The 13,805-nt window shown below is 31.9% G+C and overlaps 1 protein-coding gene across 14 annotated transcripts in view; it reads right to left on the reverse strand.

The window, feature by feature from the left end:
• Nucleotides 1-12,151, reverse strand: part of LOC148603381 (uncharacterized) — a 30,311-nt gene extending 18,160 nt beyond the window's left edge. For 3 of the 14 annotated variants that reach the window (XM_088553828.1, XM_088553825.1, XM_088553829.1), the window contains exons 1-3: nt 11,912-12,150; nt 6,413-6,605; nt 4,262-4,349 (exon numbers count right to left, since the gene is read on the reverse strand). In XM_088553828.1, the coding sequence (XP_088409954.1) occupies nt 4,262-4,349; nt 6,413-6,542 (218 nt within the window). In that variant the 5' untranslated portion in view covers nt 6,543-6,605; nt 11,912-12,150. Of the gene's footprint in view, nt 1-948; nt 4,168-4,261; nt 4,350-6,412; nt 6,606-9,612; nt 9,765-11,911 lie in introns of those variants that run through there. The other 11 variants (XM_088553833.1, XM_088553831.1, XM_088553827.1 and 8 more) reach the window with 5 other exon arrangements.
• Between the last annotated feature and the right edge of the window lie 1,654 nt (nt 12,152-13,805).

Below are 13,805 nucleotides of genomic sequence, written 5' to 3' on the forward strand. Positions count from 1 at the left end.
ATGTAAACATAATTACGTGTAATTACATTGCACCATGTGTATACATCCAATTAAGGGTTTTAATTGACTTTTTGCAATGACAATGGTGACTTTTAAAGAGTTATTAAATTATATTTATAAAATAAGAGATGTGGTTTGATTGCCAATAAAACAGTCATCCACCAAAAGTCAGACAACGAAGAATTAAACTTCTACACGTCACCATACGGTTTTCAATGATAGACAAAACCAATACAATAAAGCAAACGGTAAAAAGCCCAAAATATTATGTAATTCATCATACAATTGTACGCTGGATTTTGTTTCTAATTAACTATCATGCATACGGTTCTACTGTAAAATCGGTTTTTACACTACACTCCGAGAACAGACTTACAGAATTAAATGAAATTAGAGAAACAAATGATGTTCTATTCGTTTACTGCAGGTTTTCGGATTACACAGGACCAGAGGTTCACAAACGATAAAACACAGAGATGTATGGTTTATACAAATTACCGTTGGAGTTCAAAGTTCGAAAGAATTATAATACTTAAATAATCCGAAAGCAAGTTTCTAATAAAACCCCTACGTATACATGTATATAGAGGAACGTGAGTATCTTGTTTTTTTTATCTACGCTTCTATAAATCATTTTAATCTACTTTAATTACGTGACTAAAACTACATTAAAACATTAAAATAACAAGGCTCCATTTTTTTTTAAATCGTACATGTATATATACCGTGAAATTACTTTTATTCCAATTTCCTTGGTTTACCAAGCCCACGAAAACCACGAAAACAGGTACCCTACGAACAATAATACTTCCACAGTAATTTTGCAAATACATTTTAAATTTTTTATTCTCACGAGTCGTTGCTACTATTGACCTTAACGTGATAATTTCATCGAATATTCAACATACACTATTGTCAGATTAATACAAACGTAGTACAGAATCTTACCTCTCATGGATAACCTGGTAACATACAGTTACATCCTATTCAAATAAATTTCATCCCATTGAAGTAATTCTAACGAAATCAATTCTAAACATTTCTACCTAACCTTGCTTAGTGACTCTTACGTTCTTCAGGTGGAAGTTATCAGTAGTTTGTTTAAATAAGATTTCGTGGTTAGTTTAACATATTAAAGTAGACCTTCGATTTGTATTTTGTTACCAATTTTGCCACATTGATCGACTTTTGTACAACTCTGTCGCTTTCGACATTCACTTTTTGTTAATTAATATGGATCAAGGAAAAAGAACTTTTAATGTCTTATAGTTTTTTTATACCATTGCGAACAATCCAATTATTTCTATTTCTTTCTGTCTGTCTCCCCCTTATATATTTAATTATGTCTTGACAATTGCGAGAAACCTTTTGTATTGTGGAAGAGAATACACGGCATTGTTCTCATGTAACAAAATGACATTGCAAGTTACAAATTATCTTGACTGATTCATTTACGCGTGTTACAATTCATGAGAGTCGGAGTAAGTTATAAGGTACCTTTAGTCGATTTTTATCCTAATATAGTTTAAGCTTAGAATACGTATATTAGCAAGAATTTTAATATTTTTTTAAACACTCTAATATTATTAGTATCAAAGAAAAGATCGCTCCGGAAAGGGGTTAACACAATGCCAATTTCATAGAAAAATAAAATACTTCATGTTTTTTTCTCAATTGTACAGCTCTGCCTTAAAACCAGACAGAAGCTTATGATGAATGATTAATGCACTTCTTTAAACCAAATATTTTTTATTGGAAATCCTTCATTAGGCCCAAAAGAAACTGTATTCGAAAATAAAAGTGCAAATTTAAGTTGCCCACTGAAGATAAAATTTAAAGTTTGATTACATTCTACAACAGAAAACGGGGAAAATTCCCACCAGAATTTTTACACTATAACCAGTCAAAAAAAACCTTACGATAAATAGCAGATCCAAGGTAATGAACATAGGGTGTGTTGTTTATTTTGTACCTAACACATGTATTTGAACAGTTTCATTTTGATGAAGCATCCCATGTCTGGTTTTTAGACAGAACCATACTTAAAAATATGGACATGCAGTCGGTATTGAGAAGAATGTCTGAGCCTCCGACTTTCAGATTGAATATATGGAAGAATAGTGAAAAAGAAAGATCCTAGGAGAGAATGTGAAGATTAAACGGTTGATGCGGCTGTGTTGTACATCTATTACATCTGCGTACTGTTAGGGGTACGATATTAACGGTGAAATAACAGAACTGAAAAGGTTACAAGAACATGTCAGTCCATTTGAAAAGAAAATATGGTTAAGATACTACGTTGTTTGATTATACAAATTTATTTCAGTCCATTCATTTTTTTTGTGCATGATATCAATGTCATAAACGAAATTATTCCAGACAAGTGTGTTAAATTCCCTGTCAGGTAACCTTTTAATGTTCTTAACCCTGTGGGAATAAATTTGAATTCAATTAATCAGAAACTGTGACAAAATAGAAAGTGAAAAGTTAGACGTTGTCTGTGAGTCTTTATGCCGTTCCATGCGCATGTCTTTTTTTTTCTTGCAAAAGACGCCATGACCGTCTTAACTGTTGTTGTTTAAATATGATAATAGTAGATGCAAGGAGAGTCTGTGCGTAGGACCCCTCCACCCCGCTCATTATGCGTTAGAAAATTATTCTTGTGCACAGTTTTGGCAAGTATGAGCAAATTACAGCTCGGAGCTCCATTAAAAATATTTCATGTTCAGAACTCTCACCGCCCTCTTGTACACCTTCTTGTAAAATCAAACATCGCTTCTTTATTACTGATAGGAAATACAAGGTACAGATATTGAAATTTAGACAAGGATCCGAATCTTATTTTGATCTTTAAATTTGTCTTTGTTTACACTCTTTATCTCAACTTATCTTCTATTTAAAATTATAATCTGAATTTAAATGATAACTTTTAATACTTCGTCAATAACATTTAAACTTCAATTTTGTCAAAATAATCTATTTGAACTGATTTGAATGGAGAATTATTTTCCACTTGCGGTGAGACAACGGTTTAACGCGTTTTGTACAATATGTTCATGATGTAATCAAATTGGAGTTAAATAGGGACGATTTAATCCTTTTACTCAACCTTTAATATCGCCCCCTCTGCGAGGCCGCGGGTGATTTTGGATTATAAGAATAGTTTTAAACCATGCGTATGTAGGTATTTTTTTAGGCTACATTACAATTAAGAAGCAAAATGTTTTATTTTAACCTCGAAATAAAAAATATCAGTTATTATTATCATTTCATTTTTCTTTTGTTCTTAGTTTTTGTTGTATACTTCCCCATTTTAGTAGTCTTGACAAAATGGTACATGTACGTGTATGTATCGACAACATTTTACGATCGGTGGTACTCCCACTGAAACTCTTAAAGAACTGATTATTTTGGAATGACACACGTATCTTACACCAGTGCTTGAGTATTCGTGGTCCATTAATTGGTTTAAACTTCATTTTGCTTCCTGGAAATTCCGATGTAGAACGTTATGGTATTAAAATCCGAAGTCCGATCTGCAATTTATAGTTTACTTCTGGGATATCCAAACACTGCACAATAATGTGGTCTTCTATTTCATGTTTTTCTTAACATTTTTATAATGTAGAACTCGATATTTGTCATTTTTATCGGTATCTTTACACGAAAAGAGGTTTTGCTTTTAATAACGAACTCAAAGCTACATGTATGTAAATGACGAACCTCCATGCATTTGAATGGTACTCAGGACGTGACGAAATTAGCCCAAACACTGCGAACCCAGTACAAACAGTCAAGTATATGTTAAGGTATAATAATTACTGAATTGTTAAGTGCTTTTAAGAATATAATAAAAAGCGCATTCAATTAAAACAAATATGAGGCAACTTTTAATTTTTTTTTCTCAACCATTTGACGTCTAAATACATTTGTAATCTATGCCCTCGCCGGCCTCTCATTGCCGCCTAAAAATTTGAAAGGGTGTTTCTTAAATACAGGAAGAGAACTTAACAGTAGTCTTGTATTATGTGTGTCAAATCAATCGCACACGTTTACTTTAATACTGAAATAAAAATACATATTGCATTCATACATTTCATGAACTAGGACAGTGGAACTACATTAAAAGATATTATACTAACTAATATATACATTAATACGTTTACACATTACATTCTAAAAGAGTATATTTAAATGTAATAAGTATATTTGGTAAATATGAATGCATTAAAAGCACACCCCTAGCTAAAAATAGACCCACCTGTCACCGCGTTCTCCTTGGCGTATGATGACATCATCACGTTCATTTTGTTGGTGTTCGCAGTGTTTGATCAGGTCCATCAGTACAGCTGCAAAATGAAATCGAATATAAAAAGGCCGAACAGCTCATAAAAACAGATACAATAAATAAAATAATGTACATGAACACTACTTCAAAGGATAAAGCAACTACAATCAGGGGCGAATCCAGACATTTTGAAAAGGAGGGATTGCAGCCTGGGCTCCTCAGAAAAAGAGGTGGTGCTAGGATATTATTTGCCACTTTTGTCAATTTTACACTTGAAAATGGCAAATTTTCAAATAAAAAAGGGTGTGTCAACCCTGTGCACCACCCATCTTAATCTGCCACTGTGTAATGATAATCTATACTTCTTGCATTATTTCCCTTTGTGTTAAGAAAGAGTTTTTTTTAAATAGTTCAGTACTTTGCTTGTGGTAGTCTCATGATCAACACAAGTAGGGCCAGTAAAAAACACAAAATATTTTTTTAAAATGTCAATGGCATATGTAACTTAACACCTCTCACTGCTACTAACAATACGTATTTGTGAGAAATCAGACGGAGGAAATCAGTCAGGATAGCAATTATTACAATTATTACAATGTTTGGGGTTTTTTTTGTAAAAAGCATATTAAAAGCATGAAAGTTGTATGGATGGTCGGTGGTGTATTTACAAGTAATACCTATAAGATTCGTAGAGCCTGTTGCCGACTTATCGATCTAAACAGTCTTACCAACTATTCGCTATAAGTCTTAGTATTATTACATAATTTTACAATGTATAATTCTTTTTCGTTTGCTTAGTGTTTAGGTTGGTTATCATCATTAATTTAATTACGTAATATTGGTAAATATTTTACATTTTATCATAATTATGTTTGTCAAGAAACAGTTTGTATTGTTTTAAAATTTCATGTTAAAAAATATGTAGTCCCAAGGCACACGTTTTTCAGACTATATTGCATTTTTGGATTGCTGTTGTTTACGACGTTCTCCATTGCCAGTTTGGTCAAAACGTATTTTACGAGGACGGAAGTTGATTTTCTGAAATATACTTAGGTTGCACATAATTTTCTTATTAAGGGTTCTTCAGTTCTTGTGAGTGTTGAAACTGTATGCAGTTTGTCTTTTGATTCAAAAAATGATTTTAGACCAGGGCAATTGGTACAAACAAGAGATATAATGTAGTATTAGAAGTTTTGATTGATTAAAGACAGTATTTTAATTGTTATTATAGTTTAACTTCACAATCATAACACAGGATTCCAACTCGTGCTATTTTCATTCAATAGAAATCTAAATGGAGTAAGAGATAAGTTCTTTGTTGCAAGCGAGACAACTCAAATTAAATTTTCATGTCAATCTTCAATATTCGTGGAAGTCAGTCGTTATGCAGTCGTCTTTAAAAAAAACCCCAACTTTTTTTGAATATTTCCTTTGTTTAGTATTTGTTTGAATATCTTGTTCCTCGATTACTTTATTTATTTATTTATTTATTTTATTTTGTTTTATTTTATTTTATTTCTTTTTTTCTTTTTTTTTTTTTTTTTTTTTTGGGGGGGGGTGGTATTCTTCAATTTCATCGCTGCAAAGTTGTTTTTATGTTTGTCGTAGAGTTATACATTAAAATTACCTTAGTCAACGACGACGTACACGATATTTAGAGGGACATCTTTTATTTACCAGTCCATATAAAATACAGACACTTCCTAAAGTAAAAGTGAGTCTAGAGGTGTAGAAAAAACCACCGAACAAATAATGTTTTTTTTTTGGTTTACATGTTATATTTTTACATAACGATAGTCATCTGCATTTTAAAGAAAACATACATTCATCTCCCACTGAAATCAACCAAATTAAACCAATTGAAATCAAGCACTCCTTCAAAGTGCCAATATCATGAACAATCTAATTTTATGTAATTTTTTATCACAAAAGCGCAGCATCCAAATGAAAAACTAAGACTGGGTATGTGGTTTGTACAAGTATCTGTTTCTGGGAGAGAAATACATGTGAATTATGTGGGTTTATGACATGCATGAATCATTTTCTGTCTGAATTTTATAAAGACTGATTCTCCAAAGTTCGTTATGCAATCACAAAATAAACAAATCAAAAATGATACTCTACCTTCTTTTTGCGTTGCCAGCATTTTACTCCTTTTCTTCAGCCAGGGGATAACAATAGCGATGTCTGTTTCTTTACGTCTGGTTGGGTGCTCCTGTATTAGCTCTATTAAGTTCTCCGCAAGATGTGCCATTGTGTAAGTGGTTCGTTTTTCGAATGGTTTCTTGTGACTTACTTGTAGGTTTCAACTATCATTCTATATAATATATAAAGTACATGGTTATGTTATGTCTTGCAAAATTTAATTGCAGATGGCACAGAAACAAGACATTTAATATGTGGAAAAGATGGTCAATGGGGGTATAGTGTCTTAAATAGTTATTGAAGGTCCTGTGCCTGTTAAATAAATGGGAAAAGAGGCTCGAGTGGGGAAATATATATATATATATATATATATATATATATATATATATATATATATATATATATATATATATATATATATATATATATATATATATATATATATATATAGTGCAGGCGGTGTTGCCATAGATGTCACAGCGGTACGAGTTCGAGTTCCGCCGAGGGAACGACCAAATATTTGCATCGAAAATTTGACAGTTCTAACATCGTTGGGAATTTTTCAGACCTTCTATAAGTTTATGTTATCTTCCCTGTATCAATTTGATCCGTGTACCGAATAGAGTCGTCACATTCTGAGACGTTTGTAGAGCTCATTATTAATATTATGATATATATATATGGACACTATCACCGCCACTGACCCTCTTTTACCCATTATGAGATTTATAAATTTGATATAGCTTTTGGTGTTGAGATGATTGATGAGCAGCAAAGCTAAGTACAGTGTATTGCAATAAGTGAATAATACTCTTCAACAAACATGTAGCACCCGTTTGTTTTTTTCATTTTCAACAGACGTACGCTTTTGAGGTTGTTGTTTTCTATTTGTACATGCATCTAAGTACATTTGTACTCTTTATTTGATAATTGCTTACTGAGCTTGGGTTTATATGTACAACATTGGTACTCAGTGAGTCAAGTCCCAGTCGCTTGGGTTTATATGTACAACATATTCACAGAACGAACGAGTACAGTAGAGTTGTGTTAATGAACATGATAATTCTCGTTTGCGTGCGTGTTGCATCAATGTAACAGGGTCGGATCTAGAAAGCTTGAAAATGGATCCGAAAGGGATTTCTAGGCTATGACAAATATTTTTTTCCGACATTATATACGAAATTATGGAATTTTCAATCTTTTTCACCAAAGTGGAGATGGGGGGTTTCCCCAGGAGCCCCCACCCCTTTCGAGGATCCGCGATCCGCCTCTGAAAATGTTATGCCTTGCATTTGTCAACAAATCACGCAACTGTTTCAATGGCTTCCTTGTGGTATATGCTTCTTCACTTCAGCATTCCCTATTTCCCCATAGTGCCGAGCATTCAATATGTACTATCCAAATATTTTGTGTTGCAAGGATCGTAATTCTGGGACACACAATACATGTACTTACATTAAAGTGATACCATTTTGCAATTCAATATTAAAAGAGAGATAACTCTAGATGCACTCTTATTACTTATATATCTTTGCAAACTAATGTTTTGTCGACAAGTATGAACTATTATGACTTATAAAATGGTTTGTTTTCTTGTTGTGATTCTTTTGTTGCTGATAAGAAAACAAATAGTATGTATACCATTTATTTACTTACTATATCTAGAAATTATACCGTTGTGAAAAAGTTTGCTTAGCGTACCAATTAATGATGAAGTTATATTATACAAACTACAAAACAATAATTTTACATTCTTGTACTATTTTATACATACAACACAAACATGTCCTCTGAAGTTTTATTATTTTCAATTATGTAAGAGTTCAAATAAAAAACTTACTCATTGCAATGTAAACTAATTAAGATGGTCTTAAATTACAGGACACTTTGATGATTTTAAAACCATTTATACTTATATGGAGCCAATTTTGCGGTTTAAAGTAGCGATTAAAAAGTTATATAATCTTTCACAACTAAAAGACAGATTGCCGAGCAATTTGATACTTTAATTCCCTCTTAATCGTAATCATGGAACTTTTATAGTATAGACATTGCAAGTAAATTAAGCGCAAAATCAAATCCTTTTAAATTTATTTTTACGCGATGAATGACATTACCTACCAGATTTACAATACTACTGATAGAAAACTTGCAAAGGACTTTGTCATAATGCAAAATCAAGATAGATAGCTTTTCATAATTATTATATTTGATTAACAATATTGCTTTAATTTCGGGTAATTAAGAAAGATGTAGAACATAAACCAAGCACGGTCACTGGCAGCTCCACAATTTTAAAACAGGTGGCTCTAACCCGGGGTCCAAAATCTTGACCCAAGAATATGAATAAATGCATTACACAATGGTAAAAATGATTTTGCTTGATTGATTATTGAACTATATTGCTTTCTGAGTATTTTTCAAAATGTTATCATTAGCATTCTTTAATAATTACATATTTAAAGGAACTATTTCTCTGACTGTGTAAAGCTTTCTGGTACATTGTTATTTGATCAGATATCGTCTAATTCAAACCTTGTACCACCCAACAAACTTCATTTCATTACATTTTCCTATGATGTTATTGAAATATCGCAATCGTTGTTCTCTAGCCTATATGATACAAAATGTACACTTTTCAGAACTCTCCGTCCTTGGGACGTCATTGTGCAAGAATTACTTAACTAAATTAAATACATGTACATAATAGAAAAGAAGTCTATTATGTTAACCGCATTTTTTCAACCTCAGAAAATTTTAAATGATTGAGGTAACAATGTCAGAAAAACACAACGTGCATATTTGGAGTAATCTGTCTGAATCCCTTTCAGAAAATACATTTTATAAGCAAGTTTAAATCTTAAACCAAAACCTTGCGCAGACTCCTTGTACTCGCGGTCCATGTAGCGTGCTAATCTCGATCCCCGGCCGTTCACAAAAAAATTTCAAAACTGGTAGTTAATGGTGACTACTTTTAGTGAAGTCATGGTTGTCCATTTACTTTTGTTTCTTTGTATGTGTTATTTTGATTTTCGTGTATTTCCTGTGTAATATCTACATTCCCTTTCTAGACTTTATCCTTGAGATACTATATTCTTTTGATTACCGCTCAAATCTTGGCTTTCAAAATTACATGTATCAGATATAGTAGAATAAATTTTGACAAATTACATGCTTACCTGTTACTGAACATTTACTCCATATTTCAACATTAAATTTAAATTCGGTTATGAAATTCGCATAATTTAAACTTATAATTTTAACTTTTTGACGAGATAACGTGTTATTCCATTGAATAGTTCACGTAAAACCTTGTCGGGTGTTTTTTAAACACTTCACATAATATGCCTAGGCGTATCTAATAACACGGCTGGAATCTGCCTCAAAATACATGTATAGTAAAAATCGTCAATACATATCTCTGTTTGCTAGTATACATGTGGAGAATGTAATTATGTTTTTGCCCCCGAGTTGTACATTTTTAAAACAAATTGAAAAACAGCACGTACGTATCCACAAAAGGTTGTATAGCTAAATCCAAGTATCAATATTAATCAGTTGGGTATCAATGGTAGATCTTATTTTTTGTATTTATTTTTGAAACATTTATGATTGCTAAGGGGAACACAAGTGGTAGAAAAGTAACGGTAGGTCGCACTGGAATAATACTATATAAAACACATATTTACTTTTAAACCGAAGTCCTCTTAATTAGATATTCATTATTAAATAAACGCCCTGTACATTTGCTGTTTTCAGACATGAATTGGTCCATTTAAGGCTTTTCTTATGTTTACATTATAGATTTGCAATCGTTTGCTCGAGACTGACGAAGTTCCGTCCGTTTCCTTTCCAACTTCGTAGAGTTTTTGTGAGCAACACAATGACAGACTTAATGTTGAAAACATATGAAGTAAGTTAGTCCATACCATTCAAAATCCTTCGTTTATATATAATGCCAAATTAAACCAACCTGTTGGTTTCTTCAAAAATGAATTTAACTGTCGAACAATGTCAATAAAAATACAAGTACACGCCGAAATAGCTAAGTAAACTCGGATCTATATGATTTAAAAATAAATCTTGACATTTATTAAAGAAAATTGAAACTTTAGACTTTAAGTGGCCTACGCTATAGTATTGATGTTCAAAATTTATTGCTTTTTTTTATAGATAAGATTGATATAGTATCTATGAAAAATCGATTTTAAATAGTGGATATCGTTTACACATGTATTTCAGATTATATCTATCTTACTAAATGAAGACTAATAATCTTTGGCATGTCAACATGGACAAAGTGAGTGGTAGTTTGGGGGCTCTCATTTATACATGTATTGCTAGAAATAAGCTACATCAAATCTGGAGTTCAAGTATTTATCCAAATGTTTGGAGAGTTGATTCAAACATCAATTATTATAATACTATAGATTTATCTGTAAAAGAAATATTGAACAGGTGTCCTCTATTCGTCGAGAGAAATCGGATACAAATGTATTAACTACATGTATATCATATGGAATGAAACTTTTAAAAGCCCATCAGGGTATTAGTGCCTATATCAATTATATTGCATTTTCTTGCTTCAATGATGTTGAATGACACAAACATGATGGAATTTTAACTGCAAATGTTTAATATGCAGTACATATAATTTGATCTAAAACATAAAATAGGGCTTGTAACTATTCAACTTAATTGTTTGGAGTGTTTTTCTGGTGTTTTATTTTTATAACTTAGATCAATATAGTAATAAATACTTCCTAGCAAATGAACTCATCCTACAAGGATCTGATGTATACATTTTAAAATAGGGGGATATGTTATCATATTAAGTATAAGTGTTTGTAAGAATCAGGCAAAATGGAAAAAAATCAGAAACATACATATCAAAACCTACCACCAATCTGACAATAAAATATCACTCAAGGATACATTTGTACCTTCTCTATTTGAAAATACCATTATTTGATTTCTGCATCAATGGCTTAGCTCAGAAATTTTTCAATAGAATGTTAGAAAAATAAGGTTTTTGACAGAGTTATATCTGTTCTTGAAATGTTCATTTTCAGTGCATTTTAATGAAATTGTAACTCAATGGCCCAGCATGATGTGGAAAATCTTGTCTGTTTTCCTTGATTCTGATGGTGAAAATAGTCACATTAAACTATCAAATTGGCGGGTTTTCTAATACCGTGTTTCACCCACTGCCTGATTCTTACAGGTACTAAGGTCAAGTATTCCTTTAGTCGTGCCATTCGCATTCCATTTTTTTATGTAATTGGTCCGAGCATGCACAGGTACAATATCATTATGTTTGCTTAAGGTCCACTCGGACAAGAAGTCAAAACACATTATGAGCGGGTCCAGAGACATGGGATTGGCATGTGTACTGTAATCTATGAACGCGTATGTAAAGGGGTGGGAATTATAATAATTAGGTCATAAGTGAATGTAGATAATAATAGAGTTTCATACCATGTAAAAGGAATAATCCGTTCACAACTAATTATCATTCCATACAATCATTGTCAAGAGTGATTTATACTGGTTCATGTTTCACAAAAAGCTGGAGATCTCAATTGAACAACAAACTACTACACCTACCACCAACCAACAGGTCTTTGGCGACTATCTCTGAACAAATTACAAATCGGATCCCCTAATTTAAATCGCAACAGAATAAGAAGTATGTAAATTAGATCTGATATAAATATAAACGTCAATAATTATTTCAAATCGGATCAACGTTGTGTTTTGAATTATATTTTTAAAGGACAATGGCAGCGGAAGACTGAGGTTAGATCGATACGATATGATACAAATAACATATAACTAAGTCGTATTTTCGAACGCAGCCCGAGGATCAATTTCCGTTCTTATTAAACTGTATCAAGTTCAAATCCCGGTCTTCCCTTGTAAAGACACGTGGCTATCAGATAAGAATTTTTCAATTTTATGTAAATAATAACGATTTGTTTGATAAAATATAGATTCTTATCTTATATAATATAACCAATGGTATGAAGTAGCTGTCTAATTAAACACAAATTAATTAATGATACAAACATTCGTGTCCATCCTCGATAAAAATATCCCACAAGATGTTAAATTAGATCGAACTTATTATATTAATGATATCAATCAAATACTACTGTGTTATTATGTAATTCGTGAAACAAAGAAGAAGATCAAGTTGTGACTATGTCGAAGACTGATATCGGAAAGGTTAAAGGGTGCATATCTTCGTGTGATTATAACGCTACCATCAAAGTATACTTGTCCTTTTAATTTCTTTTTATGCAGGTTTTTGTTTTTTGATGTTACAGTATAGATTTATTATATCAATAGGTTCTTGTAATCGCTTAATAATCTAAATCCAGAAGTAATTAACACGTTTTCTGATTGGATAAAAAAAATAGTCTATCATTTCATTTAGACCATGAAGTCATCAATCTTTTAATGATTAACGTTGAATTTTGATTCTAAAATTACAAGAAATGACTGATATATTCATTTTCGGTTTATTTGAAATAACCTCAATCCCCATGGTGCACACTTGAAAATAACCTGCTACGCTGGTTATTTATTGTGCACCACGTGATTCGGGTTATTTCTTCATAGACCGAAAACGTATAACAGTTTTTTCTTAGAAGGCGCAAGAAAATTCGGGTACAAAATATTTTTCTGTCACAAAGTCGTTCATTCATGACATTGAAAAATATAACTATGATGAATAGTTGGTAATTCTTCTTAGCTTTGAATCTTCATGAAGCGGGCAGCATATGTGTAATGAGAAATTTATAGGTAAAAAAAGTCGATACGTAATGAAGAATACGGGATTTAAGTCTATTCTATGCTCCAAATTTTATGTTCTGTGAAGAAAAACAAAACCAATTAAAAAAATCTGTGGTTGGACGACAACGTGCTACTTGTTAATTAGTTAACTCTATAAAGACATTTGCATAAAGACCGCGAAATTCATGATTAAGAAAAAATAAACTACAATTATAAAATTTATACATACAATCATTTATATGGTAATATAATGCGCGGTATTTACACTGGGCGACTGCCGTCTTTAACCTTTTCACCTTGAATTAAGTGTTTAACATCGGAAAGTAGGTTTTCATAGTCATTTTGTGAGAATGAAATGTACGACAAGGACGGATCCAGATTTTATATTAAAAAGGATGGGGCCGATCCAGTAATTTGTAAAAAGGGTGAAGTAGGCTACCATTCATTCATGTTTTCCCATTTTGCACAAAATTTTCCGACTAAATGTAAAATGGAAATCAAACCCTTGGGTCCTTCACCTTAATCCACCACAGCACGGAGCGAAATAATTATGTTATATACAATAGATACATTA

Source organism: Perna viridis, chromosome 11 (genome assembly GCF_037379345.1).
Source record: "Perna viridis isolate PV_CMFRI_1.1 ecotype Kerala chromosome 11, ASM3737934v1, whole genome shotgun sequence".
Taxonomy (NCBI): domain Eukaryota; kingdom Metazoa; phylum Mollusca; class Bivalvia; order Mytilida; family Mytilidae; genus Perna; species Perna viridis.